General features: G+C 38.8%; 2 protein-coding genes across 2 annotated transcripts in view; one reads left to right on the top strand and one right to left on the bottom strand.

Moving 5' to 3' along the window:
* ABCE1 (ATP-binding cassette, sub-family E (OABP), member 1) overlaps positions 1 to 13974 on the bottom strand; it is a 20425-nt gene extending 6451 nt beyond the window's left edge. Inside the window, exons 1-11 of the mRNA XM_004685302.2 lie at positions 13870 to 13974; positions 10187 to 10320; positions 8876 to 8961; positions 6936 to 7033; positions 5872 to 5989; positions 5113 to 5250; positions 4914 to 4983; positions 4574 to 4670; positions 3688 to 3777; positions 3063 to 3184; positions 301 to 522 (exon numbers count right to left, since the gene is read on the bottom strand). Of these exons, the coding sequence (XP_004685359.1) occupies positions 301 to 522; positions 3063 to 3184; positions 3688 to 3777; positions 4574 to 4670; positions 4914 to 4983; positions 5113 to 5250; positions 5872 to 5989; positions 6936 to 7033; positions 8876 to 8961; positions 10187 to 10289 (1144 nt within the window). The 5' untranslated portion in view covers positions 10290 to 10320; positions 13870 to 13974. The remainder of the gene's footprint in view (positions 1 to 300; positions 523 to 3062; positions 3185 to 3687; positions 3778 to 4573; positions 4671 to 4913; positions 4984 to 5112; positions 5251 to 5871; positions 5990 to 6935; positions 7034 to 8875; positions 8962 to 10186; positions 10321 to 13869) is intronic.
* Positions 13975 to 14088: 114 nt separating this feature from the next.
* The window catches only part of ANAPC10 (anaphase promoting complex subunit 10), a 43263-nt gene continuing 31416 nt past the window's right edge, over positions 14089 to 25935 (top strand). Inside the window, exons 1-3 of the mRNA XM_004685301.2 lie at positions 14089 to 14191; positions 15459 to 15585; positions 17966 to 18056. Coding sequence (XP_004685358.1) covers positions 15471 to 15585; positions 17966 to 18056 — 206 coding nt within the window. The 5' untranslated portion in view covers positions 14089 to 14191; positions 15459 to 15470. The remainder of the gene's footprint in view (positions 14192 to 15458; positions 15586 to 17965; positions 18057 to 25935) is intronic.

The following is a 25935-nucleotide window of genomic DNA, read 5'->3' as shown; positions in this document are numbered from 1 at the left end:
GGCAGGCGGGAATCGAACTCATGCGGAAGTGGCTTTAGATTCTCAGTGCTGTGCTTTAACCCGCTGCACCACCAGGGAGGGCCAAGAATAAACATCTTTTTAATGAAGATCATGAAGTATGAACTTGATTGAATGGCAGTGAGGTTAAATTATGCAATCACAAAAACTGTGGAGTCACAGTGAGACGTAAAGATTTAATCTGGCCCCAGACCATTATCTAAGTCAAAGTTCCTATGTAGTAGTAAAGTCAAGTTAATGCATGAACAGACTAATCAAGTATGACAAAATAAGGAAACTTACCATTTTCCCCCAACATCACCATGATTTCAGAATCTGTAAACTCTCCAGCTACAATTGCTAGCTCAAACTCTCCCATCTTTTTTTTCATTCCTGGATATTTATACATGCACATCTTTTTGACTTCTTCTTCATTTGCTGTTTCAGCCACTTTAAAAACAAGTGATGCATCTCTGAATCTCAAGTTTTCTGTTGGAACATAGCCATCTAAAAAAATGTTTATGCCTGAAAGAAAGTCATTATCAATAGATTAGTAAAGTTCAAAGATCTTTTTCTCTACAAGAAATTATATAAAAGCCAGAAAACCTTAGGCTCTATGAGTAATCCACACATGGATTTATGACATTATACTTTGTCAATATGGTGTTTTATGTGTCTACGTCTTAAAAAATTTATGCAAAAACATGCATAGATATACATACACATAGATATTCATGTGTATATATCCCTACCCCATATAACATATTTCCTTTTTGTGACTTTTATAAGAATTTTTCCATCAGGTTTTATGCAAAAGCGTATGCTGCCATTGCTGCTGTGCTTTTAAATTTTGAATTTTAGTTTCTCTCTAAAAATGACAAGTAGGTAAAAATGGAATATATTTGTGTGTTGACATAAAAGTCTGGGGAATAATTTTTTAAATAATTTAAGTGACACACATTTATTTTTATATGAAGTATAACCATACACTGCAATTGTAACTGATTGCAGGTTATTAAGGAACTTACTAATACCAAATTAACAGTAGCATTTATTACTGGATTCACTGTATAAACACCACTATCTAAACAAAAACTGCAAACTAACATATTGTTCGTGAGATTCCCTCCCTATTAGAAGTGTTAAGATTTGTAATGACAGACACATACAGAAGTGAAAATGTGGATTACTGAGTTAACAGAAAAGACAGTAGTTGAATTCTGGAAGGCATTAAGGGGAGTCTAGAAATCTCACATTTCTACACCGGGACTGAAGACTACACCAGGGCTGGTGCCGGTGTTCAATAGACATTGACTGACAGAGAAAATAAACATATTTATTTTGTGAAAATCAGGATTTTTTTTTTGAAATTTTAAGCTTTTAAAAACATTAATGTGTGGCTGACATATTAAAACCAAAATTAAATAAAACTAACTAGAAGGAACCTTCGTGGCCATTTAATATTAGTGCCTAATTATCAGATAAGGAGATGAAGACTCAGGTAAGTGACATTGCTCAAAAATGTTAACAGGTCACTCCTACCACTTATTTATCTTGTCAATTTAAGGAATTCAAGCTATAATTGCTTTTATAGTTCATGATGAGCTTCTACACATACTACATTAATCTCAGTAAATTAAAAGAAAACAAAAAGATGAGACAGCTAAAAACCAGGAATCTTTCTCTGAACGACACAGCCTTTAGCCAAGGCAGTTACAGCTGCCAGGCGCAGGGCTGAGCCACCACCACAACTCTGGAACTAGTCAGGGCACAGAGCAGGTCCCCTCAATAAGTACTTGCTGACTACGGGAGCCCACAGTGAATAACTGGTTCTGATGTCATCTCCTAGAGTGCTGGGAAGCTGGACAATCTCACCAATTTTCCTTACAAGATGCATCTATTTCATCTTAAGTATAAAAGCATAAGTGGTAATTCCTATTCCATGTTTCAAACTAAAATAATGTGCACTTTTTATAAATTAAAAGTCACCACCATTTCTTATGTCAAGTGCTAGGTCGTGATACAGATTTCCATTTCCAAAGAATTTCTTCGGTTTTTCTAACATTATTTTGGCACATACGTCTCTCGTCTTGTCTGCTGCTTCTCTTAGCACTGTATTTCAATAAACCTGCATGTAGTGTTCTCCAAAAAAGAAACCAAAACAAACCAAAAAAGCTCATTTAAGAGAAAACTCAAAAAAAAAAAAAAAAAAAAAAAAGCTACATCAACCTAGGGAGCTACAAGGCTACATAAGTAATTACTGACTTTGGCAGGGCTTTCTCCCCTAGTGAGCTGTAAGTTCTTTTAGATGATCTGTTTAGAGTATAGTTGGAAAGAGAAAACAGAAGCTGAGGAGTAAGGCAGCAGCGTGTGGAAATAGGAAAGAGCTCACAAGGGAAGGCCTGCACGTGAGCACTCAGCAGCAGGTTAGGGAGAGACACGGAAAGGCCAGAGTCCCTCCCTAAGGAACGTAAAGGCGATAATGAAATTATAGTCACTTGCACATTTTAGTCACTCACTAAGCAGTACTATACTAAGCTAGCTTACTTAAAATACACTGATTTCCTCCTACACCATTCGCCTTTGTTCTAAACTTAGGATATAGCTTCCAGATGAATGTAAAACATTTGGAATAAAATGAGCAATAAGTGAACTTGAAGATGAATTTCAAGTACTTTCACCACTTGTGACAAATTTGAAGATGGTGAATACTTTAATGAAGGAAAACTTAAAAGAGGTTTTTAAGATAGCAAAAGAAAGGCAACAAAAAATAAAATTCATAAAACATTTTCACTCCTGGAAAATCCAGATCCAACTTCAAATTAAAAATTTACTTTATTTGAGGTAACACTAGTTTATTTCACTGCATATCATAAAATTTTCAAAACGAAATGTTTTCTCAAACAACTGATGTAGATAATTTTACATATAGTCTATTGAGCGATTAAATTTTTAAGTTAAAATTGTAGATAATAGTATTAGAGCAATATATAATTACTTATATTAATAATACATTTTCTAAGCATGATAGAGAGCACAGCATTTTGAAGAGTTTTTCAAGTTACCTTCTCTCACACTAAAAGGCATAGTAACAACACCATAAGCACTTGGTACGCCATACAGACAGCAGATGAAGTCAGAGAGATAGTCTAACACACTTAGATCATGTTCCACCACAATGATGTATCTGAAAATCAATAAACATTTTAATTTTTAAATGTTATATAACATTAACTGATAGTCTAAAGTTTTTTACTATTGTGTTAACTTTAGTAGAAAAAATATACTTAAAAAAATTAAGTGTAACAACCATATCAAGCAAAAGGCTGCTGTTAGTACTTAATAGAGGTAACTGAAAACTAGCATGTCCTTATGCTAGTAGGAACCCGAACAGCCTGATTATCTTTACAATGTTTCATACTTTGTGTGTGTCTAATTTTCATGTCTACTTGAGGAGCTAATAAAAGCTAAGGACCTGCTTCACACAAATCCATACACAGGTGCCAAATTTCCCAAAATTTCTAACTTCCCTGGAAAGGTGTACTGGTAATAGGAAGCCACGCCCAGGTGGTAAGTGTAAAGAAATGGGTGGAAAACATGCACATGTGTATGACAAATGACTCGCAGTGTTTACCTTTCAGAAAGCTACCCAATTTAAATGACTAGGGCATGCAGTGAATCTTTACTTACCTATCTGGATTTATCAGTGATCGTATTGTAATAGCGGCCTTTAAACGCTGCTTTACATCTAGGTAACTGGATGGCTCGTCAAACATGAAACTATGGAGGAAAAAAGCAAACATAATTTTAAAGGTAAATCTGACTTAATTTTATTTTGCATGTTATTTTAAATTGCTGGTTTAACCATAAAAATCCTTCAGTATGCTAATGAGGCATCCACTCCATAATGGCTAAAACTTCTGTGTTCTGTTGACAAGCAGAAGGAAGGAATAAAGCATGGAAAGCAGGACTGCATATCAAATCTGGGGAAAGTCTCTCAGAGTCTGTTAAGCAGTAAAGTAGCAGCATTAAAGCAAGACTTTGAGAGGAGGCCCTGCACAGATTACAGAATACTCGGTGGAGAAGAGCTGGCCTGTCCTGGGTCCAGAGCAAAAATGTGGAAAAAGATGGGAGCAAATATGTGAGGAGGGAGGCTTAGGACAGTAGGAAGGAAACTTGCCTTTTATACTTCGATTCTCTCACACGACCCTCATCAGGACAACCTAAAGAACTTACGTTTTAATCAATGTACTCTCCTAAAGTCCGCTGGCCTGGGGGAGAGCTTGTCTTCAAAAATATTCTTATGTACAAATGTAGTTTAAGTAATAGATAAATGACTCTATATTTAAAAACTTTGGAACCTGTAAGTTGTAATGTACTTTTCTGAATGAGATTTAACTTCTTGCAGGAGTGATAGGGAGACAAGATAATAAATGTGTAACTGTTTCAACATCTTACCTCAAAAGACAGAACTGTAGATTCGATTTCTATTTCTCTCAAAACCACTGCTTTTATTAGTAGCATTACAAGTGAAAACTAAAGGATTAAGACATACAAAAGGTATAAAGTAACCTACATATCAGCTTTCTGTATGCAAACAACAGCGCAAGCAAATCTCTGCAATTCTCCTCCTGAAAGATCTTCAACATTTCGTTCTTTTAGATGGGTTAAATCTACAAAGAACATAGAGGGATTGCATTCAATGTTACAAGGTATTTTTTAACCTCTTCCTAGGCAAAACATATATTGCATGTCACTCTGGATTTGAATGACATTTCATTGAAAATCATGTCACTTTTATAATGTCAGTATGACAATTAGTAGAGCTCTTCCCACTTCAGTAATTCAGTTACAGATAGATATCTTGGTGATAAGTTTAGGGCCGATGAACATGTTTACACGAAACAAATACTTACCAAGCTGTTGACATACAATTGCCTGTGTCTTTGTTTCATCCTTTCGGTCCAAAATAGACCCCACTGTCCCCTGTCATAATATAGCAGGAAGAATTACTACTACTACTTTCCATCAATATTAAAAAGCTACAAAGCAAAACAAGTTCACTTTTCTATCTCAGCTGATACAATATATAAATTGCTCCTAAAACAAACTGACCTTTGCAGCCTTGGGAATCTGGTCAACATACTGAGGCTTGATAATCGCTTTTAGGTCATCTTCTAGAATCTTTGTAAAGTAATTTTGCAATTCAGATCCACGGAAGTAAGTCAAAATCTCTTGCCAATCAGGAGGATCCTAGAAATACACATGTAATTATTATCAAGATTCAATTTAGTAACACAAATGCAAAGACAACTATTAAACAAAATAGGACATATATCCAACAAATAGCAATAGAATACTTCTGGCTTCTACCTAATTTAAAATTAGAGATGGATTTAATTGCAAATCAAGGCATACCAACTTACAATAGTTTAAGGAAACTCCAAATTATCAGTAAAACAGCAGTAACAAATTTTAACTAAAATGGACAGAGTTCCCCCTATACAGTTGCTCAGTATTAAAATTCCATTAATAATTTTGAAAATAAGAACATTGAAAAAAATATATGTATACACATACTCTTCTTCAAAATCGCATAAAACCAACCCATGATTTTTTAAAAAAAAGATTTATTTATGCATGTAGAACTGGGGTACAGGCCAGAGGTGCAGGGACAGTGAGAGGATTCACCAGAGACAAGCAAATTGATGGGGAGCAGTGGTTGGGTCAAGAGAGGTCTGCCGCACCATGTGGGACACTCCCTGGCTGGGGATCGAACTGGCTGCGTCTAGTGTTCATAGTGCTATGCTTTAACCTGTTGCACCGCAGGGGGGGCCCCCCATGATGTTAATTTTATAGGGCAGTAATACATACATCGTACTTCCCAAGGTTTGGCTTTTGCTTCCCTGCTAAAATCTTCAAAGCAGTTGACTTTCCAATACCGTTAGTTCCAACTAATCCCAAAACTTCACCTGGACGAGGGATAGGCAACCTGTCATAAGCATATAAAAGTAATAAAACCACTCAGATTTAGGTAGAAAATTCACAGTACCAGAATGATTTATTTTAAAGCACTGCACTCCACACACACATCCACTAATAAACTAAGAGCTATATATGCCAGATATTATTGGCTATTAGGGGAAAAACAAAACAAAACCAGCCAAGATTAATGTAAACTGCTGTTAGAAATGCATGTACGACCAGTATTACCCCTTATTTGTCTATTCAATTTTCAGTCAAAGTTCATTCTAAGATAAGAATTCCTGAATACATGTAAGATTCAGTTTTAATGTATAACAAAATGCTCTGGTATAAATTTCATAGCAGGTGCAACCTCACAATTTTCTTTTTCCCTTGGCCTGCCATTTACTTACAAGGCGAGAAGTGCCACATGAACCAGAAATAGTCTACTTCATTCTCCCTGATGCAGTAGGCCCCTTAAAGCTGGCAGGTTGAGAAATACCTTTTTATTAGTGAAATCTAGACTCCTAGATTCAAAATATTAGTATTCAGCAGATTAAAAACATCCCAAAAAAAAAGATTTAATAAAATGTGTCCAAGTTCAGAGTAATATTTTAAGTAAATCATAAGATTAATCAATAAGTAACAATGAATAAAACAAAATACTAATTAAAAGATAAATTCCATTAAAAACTATTTTGGGGATAGGATAGTGTGATCAACAATGATTCTCAGCACCAGCTGTCTATTAGAATCATCTGTAACTCTTCAACTTACTGAGGTTCAAATGACAGTCCGAAATTATATTTTCCAGAATATACCTACACAATTCTATTGCTGGCCAGAAAGATGTTCAAAAACTGTTTTTCTTTAGTGGAAGGTTAATACCAACTTTTCCATCTCTCTGAAAATTCCAAATGCATTTTATTTTACTCTTGGCTATAGTAAAGAGGAATGTTAACTGGAAAAGATACCTGTGAAGTTTGAAGGCATTGGCACAATATCGATGCGTTGTTTCTTTTTCTAAGTTGCTTGGTAAATTGACAATTGATAAGGCGCCAAAGGGGCATTTCTGTTATTTAAAGCAAAAAATTTCAAGTTAATTTTTAGAAATATGACTAAGATAGGTAGGTGAAAAATTTTTATAAGCAATATTCCAAACATGACCTTTACAGAGGGGGATATTGTTTCATTCCTTATTTACTTAAAAAATATTAAGTTTCTCAAAGGCAAGAATCATCAACTATTTTGCATTCCCCTTGGTGATGGCATAGTTAGACATTTAATGTGTCTAATACTTACTGAAAAGCCTTCCAGAACCTGTGGATTTTTAAGAAATTATTAGCTAACAGAAGGCTGAGAGGCAAGATAAACCATGGCTGTCAAGTAAGGACTGCATGTTCATCAGCGACACAAGCTTTCTTCTACAGTGTCTTGGCCTTGTATGCAAGTTTCCTGTTCTACTTTGAAAAAAGTCTTCTAAGGCCACATATCATACCTTCTTAACATTTATTCATGTCTCAACATGCTAGTACATTTGCACAGAGCAAGGATTAGTATCTTTCTGGTGTAATTTTAACTTATAACACAGGAACCAAAATGACAAGAACTGGAAAGTGACTTAAGAAGGGTAGATGGCTAGAAAAATTGCTCAGAAGTACAGCTACTTAAAAAAAGTACATCTAAAGAATGCATCTTATAGATCTGATTAGCAGAACAAATCTGGCCCAATTCAAAAGTCTCTATAAAGACTTCAGTGAATTCCCATTTTATGCGTTAAAGAATAAGAAAATTAAAAATGCAACCAACTCTTGTTAATTGACAGAGTCATTACCACCCTGCAGTCAAAAATACTATTTCTATACACAGGTATTTTTTTCTGCCAAAGTAGTTACTTCTACAGAAATCTCTATTATCCTTTTTCTGCTTCAAGTAATTCAAACTTCTCTAGCCTACAAGGAAAACAATAGCCACAGTTCATTTTGAAATTTCATTTTATCCCAGCATTGACAAAAGAAAATAGAGTATATCACATGCGGTTCAACACCAGATTTCTAGCACTGAGGGAACAGGGAGGCATGATGAGATTAGCAAATATTTGTTGGTAGTAATATTAGACATTTGGTTTCCTGTTTATAATTTCAAAACAAGGGAAAATCTTTTTAATTAATCTTTTTAATTAATGTGCATTCAGAAACCAATGTAAACTACAGGTAAGTCTTAGCTGACTAACAGGTGGTATCCATACTATGGTAGAGCTCTGTTCAAATACACACTGTATTTAAGTAAAATATTAAGAAATTTTATACACTGATTCCTGAATTAATTTTATAATAAATTAAAGTTGGAAATCTATCATTCTTAAGTCAAAAGTCCTAACAAAACTATTCAATGCAACAAAAACTAATTGAAGTCATTTTGAAAAATTACACTATTGGGATAAAACCAATCATAAAAGAATGTAAAAGATAAGTACTCAAGGGATTGCAGTAAATCAAGAAAATAGCAAAGTGTGCATTTCTATTAAAAAGGCATAACTTTAAACAGACTTCGGAAATAAGACTTGTGCATAATATGGCCTATATTTTTGGTATTTATATTTCCAGAGTTCTGATAAAGTTTTAATATGGAGGATGTCTTCATGAAAAGGGAGAAAAAAGAAATGAATTTTGGTTCACAAAGTTTGACAAACTTTGGCTTCACAAGATTGAGTTATAGAACTGATAACTTTTAAATAGTGAGTTTCATTTATTCAAAAACAGTAGTATTAGATTATTGCTTAACAGGTATAATTTCCCTAAGTTTATATTCTTTATTCATTGTTTTACAGTTTGCCTTTTAAAAATGGTTATAATTTACTCAGATATTTACCATTTTTTTTTTCAGGATACAAATTTGACCTAATAACACTTACCTTAATACAAATACCACAACCAATACAGAGAGTTTCAGAAATCCATGCTATTTTGCTCTGAGGTGTAACCTCTATGCATAATTTTCCTGCCAAAGGGAAAGACAGAATAATGTCATCTTACCTGACATTCTCATTTTCTGAACACTGTTATTTAGGCAATTCTGGCCCCAAGTTTCTATAAAGCAGATTAAAAAACAAAAAAGCTACAAGAAAATCAGTGTTACAAAGCACTGACTACACACATCTAAGATATATCAGATAATCTTAAGTCAGTGTTTTGTAAGGACAATTCTGAATTTATGCCAGTGAAAATATGGCAGGTCGTTAATTTTAAGCTGACTAATGTGAACATTTAATTAAAAAATATTCCTTGGTTATGGTAACAAACAGCAGAGAAAGGAATGAAATTTATCAGCTAGTTCAACCAGCTCTAAAAAGGTATGGAGTCACTTTATAATTAGACAGTATTAAACTTGGCATTAGGAATGTATTAATAATGGAATTTCTGAATAGCATGGAGGACCATCATAAAAGACATCTAAAGCTTCTTTTAATGTTCAGCAAGTCTATACTTTATTGGTACATAATTAAGGTAACTAACTAGCATAGTCTTAAAGTCTACAACAGTTTACCAAACCTGAATTGTTAAAATTTATTAAATCTTGAAAATATAGCAAAACCTCACAAATAGTCATTTTTTTTTTTTTAAAGATTTATTTATTTGTGCATACAGAACTGGGGTACAGGCCAGAGGCTCAGGGGCGGTGAGAGGCTTCACCAGAGACAGAGTGGGGAACAGAACAGGCAGATCTACGAAGTACACTGCTGAGGGGAGCAGCGGGCAGGTCAGGAGAGGTCTGCCACACCATGTGGTCACCTCCGGGGCAGGCGGGAATCAAACTCATGCAGACGCGGCTTTTAGATTCTCAGTGCTGTGCCTTAACCCGCTGCACCACCAGGGAGGGCCTAGTCATTTTTTTTTTTAATCAAGCTTTTCAACTGTTGCTTTTTAAAAATGAAAACACCATCAAATATAAAAAAGCCCTTTTTCTGTGTGGTAAAAGTAATAAACAGGATTTTGTAGAACATAAGAACTTCAATAACTTGCACTCTGGTTTGATTTTACTTTCAATAAACCTGAAATCATTATTTTTTTTAACTTTCACAAAGTAGTAAGAGAAATTTAAAATAAAACTTGGTTTTATTTTTTGACAGTCTTAAGAATAGGGGAAAAGTATACACAGAAGCGCATAAAGAACTGTCAGGTTTATTTTTCTGAAAACCTCCTGTTTAAGCAATCAAACAGCTTACCCATCCGAACCACAGGGCAGCTCTTCTTGCACTCCTGTCGACACTTCTTAGGTTTACATTTGTCATGATTGACAATAGCAATTCTTGTTAATTTGTCTGCCATACTTCTAAGAAAGTCAGAATATCCAGCTCTTCTATTAAAGAAAAATTAACAAAATTATTTTATAGTCTCTGCAATTAGTTATTAAGGTTATCACCATGTTGATCAATAGAAAAGTAAAAAAACTACATTTCTGCCGGAATTTGTAATGAGGACAAAAAGCACTGAAATTGAAAGGAGCCAAGTAATTATATGTACAGACTGTGCTTTTAAAACTTCTCCAAGCTTTGATATTTAACAGTGTCATCAATTACTGAACTAAAGTCTGAGTGAATGTAAAAATCAAAAAAGCTTGTCATGTCATTAGAGTTCTTTACATTACTAAAACAAATGTTTAGTTATCAGCCCTTAATTTATGGCTTTTAACACAAGGCTTTTTCCTAGTAGAAATGACTTCTAACTTGGTCTGGGACATAGCATTCATCTGGAGTTCCTATTTTCCTGGTGACTCTAGTCTTCTGGGCACTCGAGACTGCTGTAACACTGGGTCATGTGTACTATTCCTTTTTTTTAATACATACTATTTCTAAGGTGTTCATTCTTGTCTCATGTCTAAATATCATCACATGCTGTTAACTTCCACATTTCTATTTCTAGTTAGAACACTTTCCTAAACCTAAATTTGTACTCTGGTTACCAGCACTGCTTTCTAAAAGTCTAGCCAGCATCTCCCAAAATGAGCTATTGAAACCCCCCCCCCCCACCAAAACTTGCAGTCTTACCCATTCAGCTACAACACAACTCCAGTCTTCCATTTCCTCATGGCAAAATTCTTAAAAGCCACCTCTTACACACATCAAATTCTGCTGAGTTTACCTTCAAATACATCCAATATCTGACCATTTCTCACGACTCTGGCTTAAGCCATTGTTATTTCTTATCTACATTATTCTAACGGCTGAACAGATTTCTTTGCTTCTAGACTTGCTTCTTGCCACTGCAAGCTTTGATAGCTGTTTTCAATGTAGGAGCTAGAATGATCCTTTGAAAGTAAAAGCTAAATCGTGTTCACTTCTCTACTTAAAATCCTGCAGTGGCTTTCCTACTCACACTGTAAGTTCAAGTGCTTAAAATAACCTAGAATCAGAATTGATTTTTTGTTAATTTTCGATCAATTCTCCAACTACTGTAGCCTTTGTTCATTCTGCTCCAGCCACATAGGATCCTTGCTGTTCTTAGCACATACCAGACGTGTTCCTGTTTCAGGGTCTTGGCATTTTCTGTTCCCTCTGCCTGAATGCTATTCTGCCCAGTAAGCTGCATGGCTCCCTCCTTCCAGTCTCTAATGCTGATTTCTTAGGGCCTTTCCTGGCTGAGTATATAAGCATAAAACACACCCATCTGCCTCCCCCTTTTGACCTAAGCACTTTCTACTGTATGACACAGTGTACACTTCACACAAATGTATGTGCATATTCATTGTTTTTATATATAGATATTTACATATTCTCTCTCCACACACACAGTTTGTTCCCTCCCCAAGTACAATGCACTCCATACACAGAGCAGGGACTCCAGTGGCTGGACAAGTGCTTATAAGGTACACAGTAGGAACACAAATATTTGTGTTGGATGAATGAGAAAATGAATTTAAACATAAATAATTTTCTTATAGATTATAATTTCATAAAGTATATACTGGAAAAAGAAAAACAAGCAAGCAAGCTAGCAAACAAAAATCCTAAAAAGGAGACTATATAATGAATGGAGTTATTACCAGAGGTTCACTTTACTTCATTTAAAACTTTTAAAAACCAGTCCAAGTCTCGTAAAAATTAGTGGGGGGGGGGGACTTAAATGAGCTTTGAATTGCTATCATTCTAAATGTGACAACTCCCTAAAAATCAGAGATCTTTTACTTAGTTGCTAAAACTAGACACCACACAAATTACCTAGTAAATGAGTGCAATGAATTACACTCTGGAGGATAAATATTTAATCACAAAATTGCTTCCATTAAACTATTTCTGCCAAACTATTAAAAACATTTTACTTAACTTTTCAAAACCACTTAAAAAAAAAAGATTGCAAGAGGTGATTTTTATAGAATAAAAACATACCAGAGAAAGATGCTAATTGATATAAAAATATTGATCACTTATGTCTTTAAGAAAAATGAATATTCTTTGTTGAACTGTTTTATAGAACCATTTAAGCACTATTCATTAACTTGCTAAACTAGGCTTCAAATTTTTTTTTCCAAGAAAAAAGATATAGCACAGTAAAGCTAGGAGGGGAAGAGAAATAAGATTCCTGAGAACAAAGGATTTGAAGATATTTCAGATGTGCAACAAACTGTTCAAATAATGGCTCTCAGTGTCATTCTTCCAGATAGGAGTGTAAAAGGTAGGGAAGTGTATTAGAAAGCCCTGAAAAGTCTGTGTTAACAAGTGAGGCTTGATCATTTGTGTGATTATGCTTGTGGTAGGTGATGCCTTAAAACATCGGTTGAGAGTGGTTCACAACTTTCATGTCAGGTTCTTAAACTGAAGGAACACTAAATTAGTACTGCCTTTGTTTCTGTCTTCCAGCAATTATGTTAAATGTTCTCCCTAATTTTTAAGGGAGGTTTTTAATAATAGAAACCTTGATTCAAATACAGATAAGCCCGTGACCAACCCTCACAAATCGTTAGTCACAGAGCTGGTATAAAGTGAAATAAAATAAATATGGGGCAAACAACCGAGATCGGCAACATAAATGCCACGCTTATAATGGCCACTTAGCAGCCCAGGGAAAAGAGAGGGTCATCATAATCAGCACTGTTTTGACGGTAATTTCTCACATGCAGTTTACCACCAAAACGAAAGCGGAAGAAAATGGGCTTTGTAGTTTATGGGATGTGGCTGTCAGTTTCTCGTGCTCCAGAGCATGAACCACTGAAGAGAAAAGGTTATTTCGAGCGAAGGCAACTTTGCGATCAGGAGTCTAAGAGAAAACAGCCACCTAGTTAAAGTGCCGAGTGCGCAAAAAAGGCTGTCGGCGACCAAGTGGGCGCTGACTTGGGATCAGTCCAGTTGCCGCCGAGTGCACGCTGCTCTGCGAGACCAGCACAGCCTCCTGTCTATAAAGACGGGGAGTGGACAAGGAGTCTTCGACTTCATGGCGGCAAGATGCCATGACTCATTCCACGATCACCGCAAGCCAAGACTCCCCACAGCCAGATCGCAGATGGGACACTCGATCCACCCCTGTCGGGGGACAGAGAGGGGTCCTGAAGATGCAAGCTCTGAAGGTGCCTTCCTCTCGGTTCCGCTCCAGGGAGGAGCCGGTCAGCGAGGGAGGCGGTGGAAGTGGGTAGCGGAGGCGGTGACAACTGGGACCCACTCCCGTCGCCCCTGGGCGGGGGGTGGTGGTCACAGCGGCCGAGATTCGGATCAGCCGGAGTGGGGCGCGAGGCGTCCCCAGGCCCTCGGGGCCCCGGCGGTTCCAGCTGTCCCGCCGGAACCAGCTGCCACGCGCTGAAGCCGTCTCCACGGCCGCCACCTGCGGCCTAAACACACATTCTCCGAGCGCCTCCCCAGGGCCTCGAAATCGTGGCGATCGCCGCTCACCGCCTGCCCCTTCCAGACGCCTCACCTACCTGGAGAAAACGATCCCCTGGCGGAGGGGCGCGCCGAGGCCAAGCGGGCTCCTGCCTTTACTTCACACAGCGTGTTCCTACGGCCACCGGCAAAATGGCGGTGCCCAGGCGCCGCCTCGCGCCTGCCGTAGACGTCGTGCGTACGCGCGACCCCAGCGCCAGGCGGAGCCCGGGGGAAGGCAGCGCGCGGCACGAGGGTGACGTCACTGGGCTGCGACCCCGTCCACCCGGCTGGGAAGCCTGTCGCCAGCCGCCCAGTGGGAGTGGCGCGGGGCGGCGGGCAGCCGAAAGCCCCGCGTGGCGGCCAGTGCGTCCGCAAACTGTAAGTGCATAGGCTTTTCCCTGACGGGGAGGATGGTTCTAGCAACCGAAGAGGCGTTCTCTTCCTGGGTCTCCATGCTCACGATCACCTCAGCCTGCTGGGTCCAGAATGGAACTGGAGCTGTTGTTCATTCCAGCGCTTCTAGCAGAGGGGTCGAGCCGCTCGACAGTTTGGTCCAGACACTGCTTTTGCTCGCGCTCGCTGCTGGCTGTCAGCTCCTTCTGAATTGTGTGGCCCAAACCCTTTTAGCCCCGGCTTTTTCCACTCGGGGGTCCAGTCCGGCAGTTGAATTCTACCTCAGTGTAGAGACGAGCCTCTGTGTGTACTTTTTTTTTTTGACATTGGACGATGGCAGGACAGTCAGCTTGTCACAGTGGTGATAGGTTTAATAGTCTTCTCCTAGACCTTATTGAACTGGTAGGTGGCAATACTTGACTATGCTCGAACCTGGCCATCCATCTATTCATTCAGTAAATCACCGATTTAATCTCTTAGTTTCAGACCGTTCAGAAGGTTACAGTGCAGTGGCTTCATGTAGTTAATAAATATCAAGTGTGTGTGTGGAGGTTTGGGAACTGAGGTCTGATAGGAGGTGTCCTGGACAAGGCATGCAGGACTGTCGGGCAGGTTTATTAGGGCGCCTGTAGCGAAATTCAGTAGCTGTAACTTGATGCGACTGAAGCAGCTTTAGGTGTTGTTCAGTAAATGAATTATTTACTTCTAAACCTTGAAGCCATCTAGCTCATTTAGCTTGTAAGAGCACATATAAATGGCACTTTGAAACTAGTGCAAAGAGTATTTTCAACCTGATTTTTTTTTAGGGCAACAACTTCATTTGAATAAAGGATACATACATTCCTAGGTACACACACACACACACAGACATACGAAGTTTTGCTCATAGAAGAATAGAACTGCCTTGTATTACAGAAAGATAGGTCATGTCATCCCCATTAACAGGAAAGGAACGGATCCCAGACCTGCCCACAGTCTAAACTTGGTAAAAGAGAGGCCAAAGCTGAAATCCTGATGCTCTGCCCATTTCATTACCTTAATCTGCGGCTCTGCACATGTTGTAAATCATAATGTGTTTTGGAAACCAGAGCTGAATTCCCAATATTTATAATTATAGTGATTGAATTATGTTGCCTCTGGTTGAGCAGTAGGTTAGTATCAAGCATATATGAATGATGCATTTTGGTATTAATTTTTTTTTTTGACACTCAGGTCCTGCCATAATGTGCACCTCTTTTTCTTTTCTACACAGACTATATAAAAAATGACCACCCCAAACAAGACACCTCCTGGTGCGGATCCTAAGCAGCTGGAAAGGACTGGCACAGTGCGGGAAATTGGGTCACAGGCTGTTTGGTCACTCTCTTCTTGCAAACCAGGTGACATGAGGCAAAACAAAACCCAGGAGAGATGTTTGTACTGGTTACTGCAGTTTGCCTGTACTCTAGATATTCTTTTTATTTATTTTAATTGTAAAATAAATTTAATGGGGGCTTCATTCATTTTTATATTCTTCCCAATTGTTTTACTAATAGTCACTTTAAAAAATAACTTGATCATAGGTTCTAAGTGTTCTCTGCTGTGTTGTTTGGTTGGTGTTTATTGCCCCCTCTCTAGATTGGATAAATGAGTGGCATATTTTTTGAGTGGTTTATATCCCAAAATAACTCCGAAGACCTACCTTACCCTCCCGGCCAAAGTTTCCTTTCAGAAACTTATTATTTGCACATTAAGACTCCTATAGCTGTCTTCCCAACCGAGCCCATTCTATTTCCCCTTAAGATTCCTTTTTTTTCTTTTGATGAATGATTTATTGAGGTGTAATTCACTTGGAATAGAACTCATCCGTTTTAGGTGCACAGTTCTATGGCTTTTAACAAGCATACAGTCATGAAAGCAGTGTCACCATGAATACAGAATAGTTCCATCATCCAAAAAATTCCTTCCTGTTTCTGTGTGAACAATTTTCTGTTCCCCTCCTAAGCCCCTAACAACCTCTGATCTGTTTTGCAGTCCTTTTGTTTGTTTTCCTCAAAATAACTTATAGCTGTAATCATGTATGCGCTTTTTGGATCTGGTTTCTTACACGTAGCATAACGTATTTGTGATTTTTCCGTGCTGTTATATGTATCAGTAGTTTCTTTATTTTGTTTATGACTGTTTAGTTGTATAGATGGATGTGCCACGGTTTATTTAGCTGTGCATGAGTTAATGGACATTAGGCTTGTGGTAGCCAGCTTCCAAAGTGGTTCTGATTATCTTTGTCTGCTGGTATTTAAGTTCTCTGTAGAACTTTCCTACATTATATCAAACTGGTCTCTAGAACCAAAAGAATATGGCAGAAATTTGTACTAAGTATTCAAAATTTAATGTAAAGGTGTCAGAACATCTCAATTTTTCTTAACCAAATAGAGGGATGAGCTACATTATTGGTGAAGAGGCATTTTAGAGGAGAAATTGACAGTGTTTTATCAAATGTAAAATTCAGATGACCCAGGATTCTAATCCTAGAAATATATTCTGCAGAAATATTAACATGTACTTTAAAATTATAAGTAGTAGATGTTTATTGTAATCTAATGTAATCTAGAAAACACTAGAAACAGATGTCCTACAAGGCTTTGGTTAAATGATTATATTTTTAGGCTATGGGAGATTTTATAAACATTGAAGCTGTCTAGGTTAACTGAGGTAATAATTATTAAGACTTCCTAGGTGTTTGGTGCTTAATGTTTGTCTGCATGTGATGTCAGTGTTTGTTGCTACTACTACTATTACTGTTCATATATTGATACAGAGTAATTTTCCAGATATGCTAAGTGAAAAAAACCCACAAAGGTAGAACCAGGTAGTATGCCATCATTTGCACAGTGAGAGAACATAAAGAGACAATATGTACTTCGTCTATTAAAGGGTATGTGAGAAACTGGTACTATTGAGTATACTAGAGACAGGTTAGAGGGAGGGGGCTAGAGACTCAATTATTTCCATTTTTGCACCTCTTGAGTTTAATTTGTAATGAATATACCACTTAGTCAAAAAGTTTAAATTGTTATGAAAGGAACAATGATTTTTTAAATGATTTTTTAAATCATCCTCTCCCAATTAAAGCTATTTTCTCTTCAGTTTTTGGAAGAATCTATACTTTACCACGTAAATTATTTCTGTAATTAATGTAAATCATTATGGTTTTAATTAAGAAAAAGCAGCACAGCAAGTTTTACTTACGTTATCTGGAATGGGAGGATGGTAGAGGGTTTGGGGTAAATTTAATTTTTGATGAGTCTGAATGTTAATCAGAAAAAACATTTGGCTTCAAAATGTATGTGACTTGAAAGTATTTCTAAGATGTTCTTTTTTCTTGTCAGAATAAATATGGTGTATTGACTTTATTAAAATCTGTTTTCTGTTTAAGGTTTTCTAAGACGGGGATCATTCTTACTAGTTTCATTCATAGAAAGTATAAGAAATTAGGTTTGAAAATATATTGACTTTAAAGTATGTCTTAGAGAATGTTCTTTAAAAATTGAAGCCAACAAACAAGAAAGCTTGGTCCTATTGTATAATCTTTTGTGTGTACATTTAAGAGTTGAGGTCAAGTTAAGACCATAGAAGAATTCTGGTTACTTACATTTCACAGTTCTGGCTGTGCTGTTTATCAGACCTTCTGCACAAATGTGTATGGTAATTTTGTGTCTTGGATATGTGGCTCTTTTTTTTTTCCTCATGAGAATTTATTGTCATTTGTGGTGTTTTTAGGATTTGGAGTGGATCAGTTACGAGATGACAATTTAGAAACTTACTGGCAATCAGATGGTTCCCAGCCTCATTTAGTGAACATCCAATTCAGGTAATGCATTTACAATTTCTTCATTTTTTGGGTTAATAAGTAGACAAAGAAATCTCTTTTAGATCAAATATAAAGGAACATAAAAACTATAGTGAAATGCACTGAATTCTGCTTTTCATGAGCCACTGAGGGTCTTTTTTCTGTTCAACTGTATTGCAAGTGTGAGGAGTTTTCTGTGTCTAATCCTTTACTAATTCTTTTTTTTTTAATTTTTTTTATGTATGCATATAGAAGTGGGGTACAGGCCAGAGATGCAGGGGTGGTGAGAGCATTCACCAGCGACAGAGTGGGGAGCAGAACTGGTAGATCGATGAAGCACACTGCTGAGGGGAGCAGCGGCCGGGTCAGGAGAGGTCTGCTGCGCCCTGTGGGTCACCTCTGGGGCTGGGGATCGAACTTGAACTGAAGCGGCTGTGCTAGCTTGCAGTGCTGTGTCCTAACCCGTTGTGCTGCCAGGGAGGGCTCCCTTTACTAATTCTTTATGGCACCTTGCACGGTTCCTGGCAGGTGCTGGATTCAGTACATTGGAGTGCTAGTTCTTTAGTTACAGACTTTTCATAAAACTTCTGAAATTTTTACCTCCCCTACTAAAAAATTTGTACTTCCTCCATTAAAAAATATTTTAACTTAGAAGCTTTCAGGACATTTTCAGTTTTGAAATACTTATTTTCCGAGTAACAGGGTTTATTCCAGTTTTCTTGTTAAGCCCCATGTTCAGTAATGAGAACCTGGTCCTCCTTCCCTTCAGTATGACATTGGTTCCATTAACACTCTGTAAGTAATCAGTCTTGCTTGTTCCCGTCAGTTCCCTCCCTATCTAGTGCTCCTTCACATAGCTGCTGCACCTGCCCAGTGCTGTCATTTCACTTCTTTGTCCCTCCCCACGTGCACATCAGCTCTTCTGGCCTCAGCCAGGGCACCTGATTTTCCTGACTCCTGTGTATTCTCTCAGCTGCCTGGGTCTGTGATGCGCACACCAGGCTGCCTCTCTCCTTTCTGGGCTCAGAACCTCACTCCATGGTGTGGATCCCCTCTTTACCTCTTTGGGTCCTGACACTCCCCTATAGCCTACCTTAACCTGTTGTGCTAACCCCACTCAGGCTCTGACACCCCTCACCTGCTGCTCTCCTCTTCAGGGCTCTGCTTACAGTACATAGTCTGACCCCCAAATCTGGCTCCTGCCTGAGTGTGTCCATATCTTCTGTGGCTGTACAGGTCCTGTCTTGCTCTGTCCCTGTTGGTGACTCTAGGAATACATTGTTTAGAAAGGGGAAGCCCTGAGGTTCTTCCTAAATAAAAGTGGGGTTTTTTTAAATTTCTTAAAATGGTTTCTAAAATCAAAATGTTTTTAGAGACTAGCTCCTGTATCAGTGGATAGTGCATATTGTATCTGGAAAAGTGAAGTAGAAAATTAAGCTATAATTCTATATTTAATCTGCAGTCAAGAACCCATTAAGCTTGAAATGAGGCCAAGCAAGAAGTGAGACAGGTACTTTGTAGTTTTGGTTGCCGGTAAGCTAATCCTAGTTAGCCGTGGGGTGTGACTGTTGTAAGAGCTAACTTAATTTTGTGGTATCAAAGAAGTCCTCTTGGTGTGTCCTGTTCCACTTAGTTTCCCCTCTAACATTGATAAACACAACAGAGTATGCTCAGAAGAAAAAATGTAAAGCACCATAATTAGAAAATGAGAACATGTGGTCTGCTGAAGGCTTTGGGGTATGGTAGCTTCCTTTACATAACCTGAAGGATTTCTGCTTTTGGAGGATTACATTTCTTCTCTTTGACCTCAGAAGAAAAAAGTTCTTCTAGAAGAATGCAAAAGACAGAGACTGACTTAGAGTTACTTAGTATAAATTAGTATAAGGAAAACTATCAAAAATTAGGACTAATCACAGATAATAAAATGAGTTACTGTCAGACAAGTGTGGGGCCTAGTGGTATAGATGGTGGTTAGGTCACATGATCTGCCCAGTTCCCCTCTAGCCCTATGGATTTAGGATTTTATATTATTAAAGCACATATTGTTGTGCCAGGTTTCAAGTTTCCCAGAGACCACCAAGGAGCGATTCCAATGCAAAGCACACGAGGGTCTTTATTGCAAGCTCGAGCCTGGGCTCCCAACAGGCAGTGACGCAGCAGCCGAAGTTGAGCGCCCTGAGCTCAGGGAAGGCAGGGTTTTTATTCCAGAAGGGGGGAGTTTTAGCCCAGCAGAGGGGAGTTTCAGCTCAGCAGTACAATGATTGGCGGACACTGAAGAAACTTACCTTGTCTTAACCCGGTTGATCTATGCATGTAGGATGTGACCTTCACTACTCGGCCGCATACCTTAGGACATCTGGCATTTTTTCTGATATGTACTGGTTACCTACCTACTTGCTAATTGGCTGTTGCTGTGGGATGAGCAAGATTAGGACATTTACAGTTAAACTTGGCCTTGGCGCCTTGTTGATAACCGAAACTTAGGCCTGGCTGGTTCAGAAGCATTCTGCAGCCTGTCATGGTGTAGTTTGGTCTTTCAGTATTACATTTAACAGTCATTAAAATTCTTCACTTTGGTGTATGTTTATGGTGCTTCTTTGTGAAATACTTCAAGTATTAGAATATCAATATAATGTAAAATACGAAATGTCTTAATTCAAAAATATGCGATTGAAGTATCAGGCTCATGCTTTGATAATCCACTTTAATTTGAAAAGCATATTTCTCTCCTTTGCTTTAGAGTAGTGTATGGTCCTGTCAGACTGGCAAAACCAGTTTACAGAAAAATAAAGATTGGTAGGGCCCTCCCTCGTGGTGCAAGGTATTAAGTTTCCACACTGTGAAGCTATCTGCAGCCACTGCAGCATGAGTTCAATACCAGGCCTGGGAGCTGACCCACACGATACAGAAGACCTCTTTTGTCTCCCCGCTGCTCCCCTCAGCAGTGTATTTCAGTTGATCAACCTGTTCTGCTCCCCACTCTGTCTCTGGATCCTCTCACCCCCTTGCACCTCTGGCCTGGACCCCAGCTCTTATATGCATCAATAAAATAAATCTTAAAAAAAAAAGATTGGAGTTGGGTAGGCTTAGAGCTACCACCTGCTAAATAAACAAATTAAGGGTAAAGACATCCCCTTTCTTCAAGAGATAATCCCAATTTGGCAATCAGAAAAGAAATGCTAAGGCAAAGGGGCTAAATGGGAAATACCCTCTGAAAATGGCATGTCCCTTGAGTGGGTAATACTGTCATTAATAGAAGAGAGGGAAGTTTTTTACCTTTATGAAAGGCAAACATAGTGAACTATTTTCTATTTGTAAAGGGCTCACACTCTTGGGAATATTTTTGAAATTTGTTAATAATTGCCAAAGAAAAATTTAGTTTAACATGGGATATATGAAGTACTTAATTGCCACCTTAAAAGGATAACCACTAAATATGGGGCTGAGCAGGATCAAAATAAAATTTCTGTTTTATTTGGTCTGCCTCTGTCAAAATTCATGCAAATTTTATTAAATGTGGTCTTGGTTACTATTTTTATGTCATGGCGATAAGGAATATACACCTTTTCTGATTTTATCAACATGAAATTCACTGAAATAGTGAAGAACAGAGGAGAACGTTAAGAAAATGTTGAAAGGAACTACCGACATTTTTTACAAATTAACAGTGAGATGTTACCATTGTTTAAAAACAATCTGTATTTACTAGATTCTAGCTGAATGAAGACAGTGACAGCCATCAATTTCATTGTCTCCTCAAACACTGAACAAAAAGTACTTTCATAATAGCGTGTGCGTACACGAATACCCACATGTCTGCTATCCATTGCTTAAACCAAGAACCAAATCATACGGGTGACTTCATTTCTCTGCCTCTGCAAACTAGACTGTCCATAGCCTTGATATTTTGTCAAGTCTGCTATTTTGCTCAGTCATCTCTTTTGATTAATTTTAGGTTTTAAAAAAATGCCAGTTAACAGATGAACATGAGGACCTCTGGCGAGGTAGCCAGCAGCTCAGCACCTAGCCCGCCTTTCTGATGCCGCCGTGTTAGATCCTAACCCAAGTAACGGTGGCTTTGTAAGCCATTTGGTTTTGAGGTAGTTTCTTCTAGATAAGTATGCATTACTATTTGCTTGGAAAGTTCTTTTCATTCCATTCTCTCTTCTGTTTCTGTCTCTCTTTATTGACTTTTTCCTCATTGTGAGTCACGTTTTTCTGAATCTTTGTCTCATAATTTTTGATGGGACAAATTTTACCTTGTCGCTGCTGGATATTTTTGAGAGGATTGGATTTTGTTCTAGTAGTTAATTAAGTCCCTTAAGGTTATCAGCTTACTTTTTTTGCGGCTTGATGTTTAAAACTCTTCTACATTGGATCTTGAGTAGCCTTTAAGGGAGAGATCAGTGAACTTTTTTGTAGTAATAGAGGTAGTACATATGTTAGTCTTTGCAAACCTTATATTAGACTCATGCAGCTTTTCAACTTGCTGCTGTAATGTAAAACAGCGACCTCAGTAAGACCTTCTCAAAAATGAGTGCGAGCCGTGCGATGTCTGAGCTGTGCGTGGCGGCACCTGTCCCAGGCAGCAGGGCTCCAGCTTTGTGGCTCGGTCCCACTTCAACCTTTTCTTGATTCCAAGGAGCCTTTATTTACTTTCTATAGCTACCATTATTTACCATTTAGAAATTATAGTTGACTATTTGTACTTATCTAAAAATAAATATTTTATCCTGTTATGTTACTATAAATAACCTTCCAAAGCAATGAGAAGTGTTGTTTTACTTTTCTTGTGACTCTGCTGCCTGACTTGAGATGGCTAGAACTTCACTCAGGCTCTTCATTAATCTTTTACAACATCTCGTGTCCCAGAGCATCCGGGAACCCCACCAGCTCCGTTGTATATTCATCAGACAGTGATCTGGAAGAGATATAACTAGGAGAATGGTTTTGACCTGGCTTATCCCCTGAAAAAGCCATGAGGCCCCCTGCAGGCCCAGGCCACTCTTCCAGATGATTTCTCACGTGCTCCAAGGCTTCCCCTGTGAGGGCTGCGCGAGGGCGTCCTGGCTGTTTAAGGACTGTGTGCACCTGGGCATTGTCGGGCCTCTGCCTCCCAGTCACTGTTCCTTCCTGCTGCTGCTCTTCTTCCCAGTCCTGTGGGCTCTCACTTTCTGTGCAGAGCGGTGTTCAGCCGAAGACTTGGGCCTTCGTGCAGATTTCTATAGTTTTTCCTCAGTATAATTCCTTCCTCACCTTGGCAAGACTGAGGGTTTGGTACACTTTCCTCTCTCCACATTGCTGCCCAGAGTGGCCTTCGCTCAGGAAGCCAGTCGTTGACAGGGCTTGCCTGGCTGTGTCCTTTCAGGGCCCCCAGGCCTGTGCTCGCTGTTCACTGTCTGCGGCCTCGTGTCACGGGTTTGTCGGCTGTGCTGCTTGGTTTTGGCGGAGGGCACGGCCGTGACTGTTACCCTTTGTGGGCAGACCTGACTCTTTGCTCTTGTTTGTAACCATAATTACTGAAAGGTTTACATGAAGGTCTCAGAGGGCCTGCTCTTGCAACATGGTTTTTGTTGCCTTGGTCTTCAGGGACAACTTTTGTTTTAGCTTCCTGATAACATTGATTAGTAATAAACTTATATTTTCCACCTTTGTACCAGGAATAAAGAAGTATATAATCACTTATAAATTGAAATCATTTGTATACTTCCTGATTTAGGTGACCATGTGGGCGCTGTATGTTTCTTTTATTTCAGTCTGTTGGTAGTAGTTATCCAGCAGCTTAACAGAAAATGATAAATAGTATTTGGTCATGGTTTTGTTTTTTATTTTTTAAACCTTGTACCTCAGGGTTAGTAGTTAGCCAGACCTAGATCAAATTCTGGCTCTTTGCTTACTTAGTGCTTTACCTGCTCCGAGCTTCAGTTTCTTCATGCGTTATGGACATAATCTGTATTAAGCAGGAATGAGAGTGTGTTGAACACGGTGGAAGGTTGTGCTTCTCCTCTCCACATGGCAGTCCCGTGGGCCCAGAGTCCTCTTCTTTCCATCCCACCATTCTTAACTCATGGGTTCTACCCACAAGCTTGCCTCATGCTCCAAGATGTCTGCTGGAGTTCCACGCACTGTGTCCACCCTTGCAGATAGCAGGTGCTGTCGGGAATAGGTGGGAAATGTAAACATTGTTAACTTTAATAAGGGCAGGCCCTACCTTGCCTACTTTTATGACTGGTAAATCCTGTTGGATTCAGCAACATTTTGGGGATTATAACAGTATATAGGTTTCAGGTGTACAGCGTACACATCAGCAGCTGTGTAGACTCACCAGCCACCACCACACACTCCACCCCTTGCGCTCCCTTCCCTTCGGGGAGCCACTGTTTTGGTCTTAGAGTCTAAAAGTTGGTATTTGTTTTCTCTTTACATTTTAAAAGGACAAGTTTATTAGGAAAAGGGGAAAGAAGGAGAGAGGCACCTGCATAATCACAGGCGGGCAGGAGAACTTTGTCTTATTTGCTTCGTTTATTTTTCATACAAGTAAAAGCATACGGTATTTGTCTTTCGCCATTTGACTTACTTCATTTGGCAGGACCTACCCTCAAGGTCTGTCCATGTTGTTGCAAATAGAAAGGGCTCATCTGTTTTTGTAGCTGAGTAGTAATCCATTGTGTATTCGCTGCTCTTTATCCACTCATTCAGGATAGCCCTGGAGGTTGTTTCCACATCTTGACTATTGTAGTTAATGTGCATTTAACATGGGAGTGCAGCTAGCCGCTTTAGTTAGTGTTTTCGTCTTTGGATAAAAATCCAGACATGAGCTAGCTGATTCATATGTGTCTTCCTTTAAATTCTTTTTCTTTATATCAAAGTCATTTGGTTTAAACCCTATGGACTGTAAATAAATTGCGTGGTTATACTTGGCTTTAAGGGAAGTTGGGAAATACAGTCTGCTAGCTGAATATCGTGAAGAACAGAAAAGGGCTGCAAGGTAGGTCGCTGAGAGTTATCTGTGACTAAAGTCTTCTGTTGTAATTTTATCAGTTCCAAATCAGTTGCCAAAATGTCATCCTGAGAAAACTGACAGCTGCTGCTTAGCAAAGGGCCTTATACCTGCAGCCAGTCTGTTTCCAGTAAGCAGGGTGTACCAGTTAGAAAGTGCTCAGGTGGGGCATTTGTTCTTTCTGGCTCCGCCTTGTCAGCAGCAAGGGAGTAGTAGGTAAGGGGAGAGGGAGACCCAAGCGTGTTTCTGATGCCCACAGAAGTGGGGAATGTCACCCTTCTGTCTTTCTGCAGGACCCATCCTAAGCAGCTAGAGGATGTCTGGCATGTAGTCAGCTGCACTGGATGGTGGTGATGGTTGTAAATGATGATTTTAGCTAATGGCATAGCTGGCACTGTCTTGCAATCTGTGCATTTCATCTTCCTGCATTTGACAAGTAGCACAGTGTTCTATGTAATATTGTATTTTACCTGTACCATGTGGTACGCTTGATAAATAATTTTAAACAGTTTCCAGATGCATTTTAAAATTTTTGATAAAGTCACAGTTCCCTTGAAAATATAGTGAAACTATGCTGATAGCACAAATTACACATGTAGCTCTCCAAGGATTCAAGTACTTTCGGATAAGTATCCGTGGTGTCAGTAAAATATAAAGAACTATGAACACCTGCAAGTACCACAGACTGACATCAGTGACTGTTAAATAAATTAAGTACCGCTAGCAGGAAAGAGGAAGTGATCAAGGCCCTGGGAAGCAGACAGACACATTCGAGCCCCTTGCCCACCTTTTAGTTTTTTACTTTTGCCAGCTGCCATTGTCAGGGTTAGTGGGTCTTTATTAAATCAGTAAAATTGAGGTATCTCCATCATAGGGCTGAGGATTGGAGAAGATGACACA

This window comes from Condylura cristata, unplaced genomic scaffold (genome assembly GCF_000260355.1).
Source record: "Condylura cristata isolate star-nosed mole 26May11 unplaced genomic scaffold, ConCri1.0 scaffold00018, whole genome shotgun sequence".
Classification (NCBI taxonomy): domain Eukaryota; kingdom Metazoa; phylum Chordata; class Mammalia; order Eulipotyphla; family Talpidae; genus Condylura; species Condylura cristata.
The sequence above is the reverse complement of the archived record's forward strand: the minus strand, read 5'-3'. Positions and strand labels throughout refer to the sequence as shown.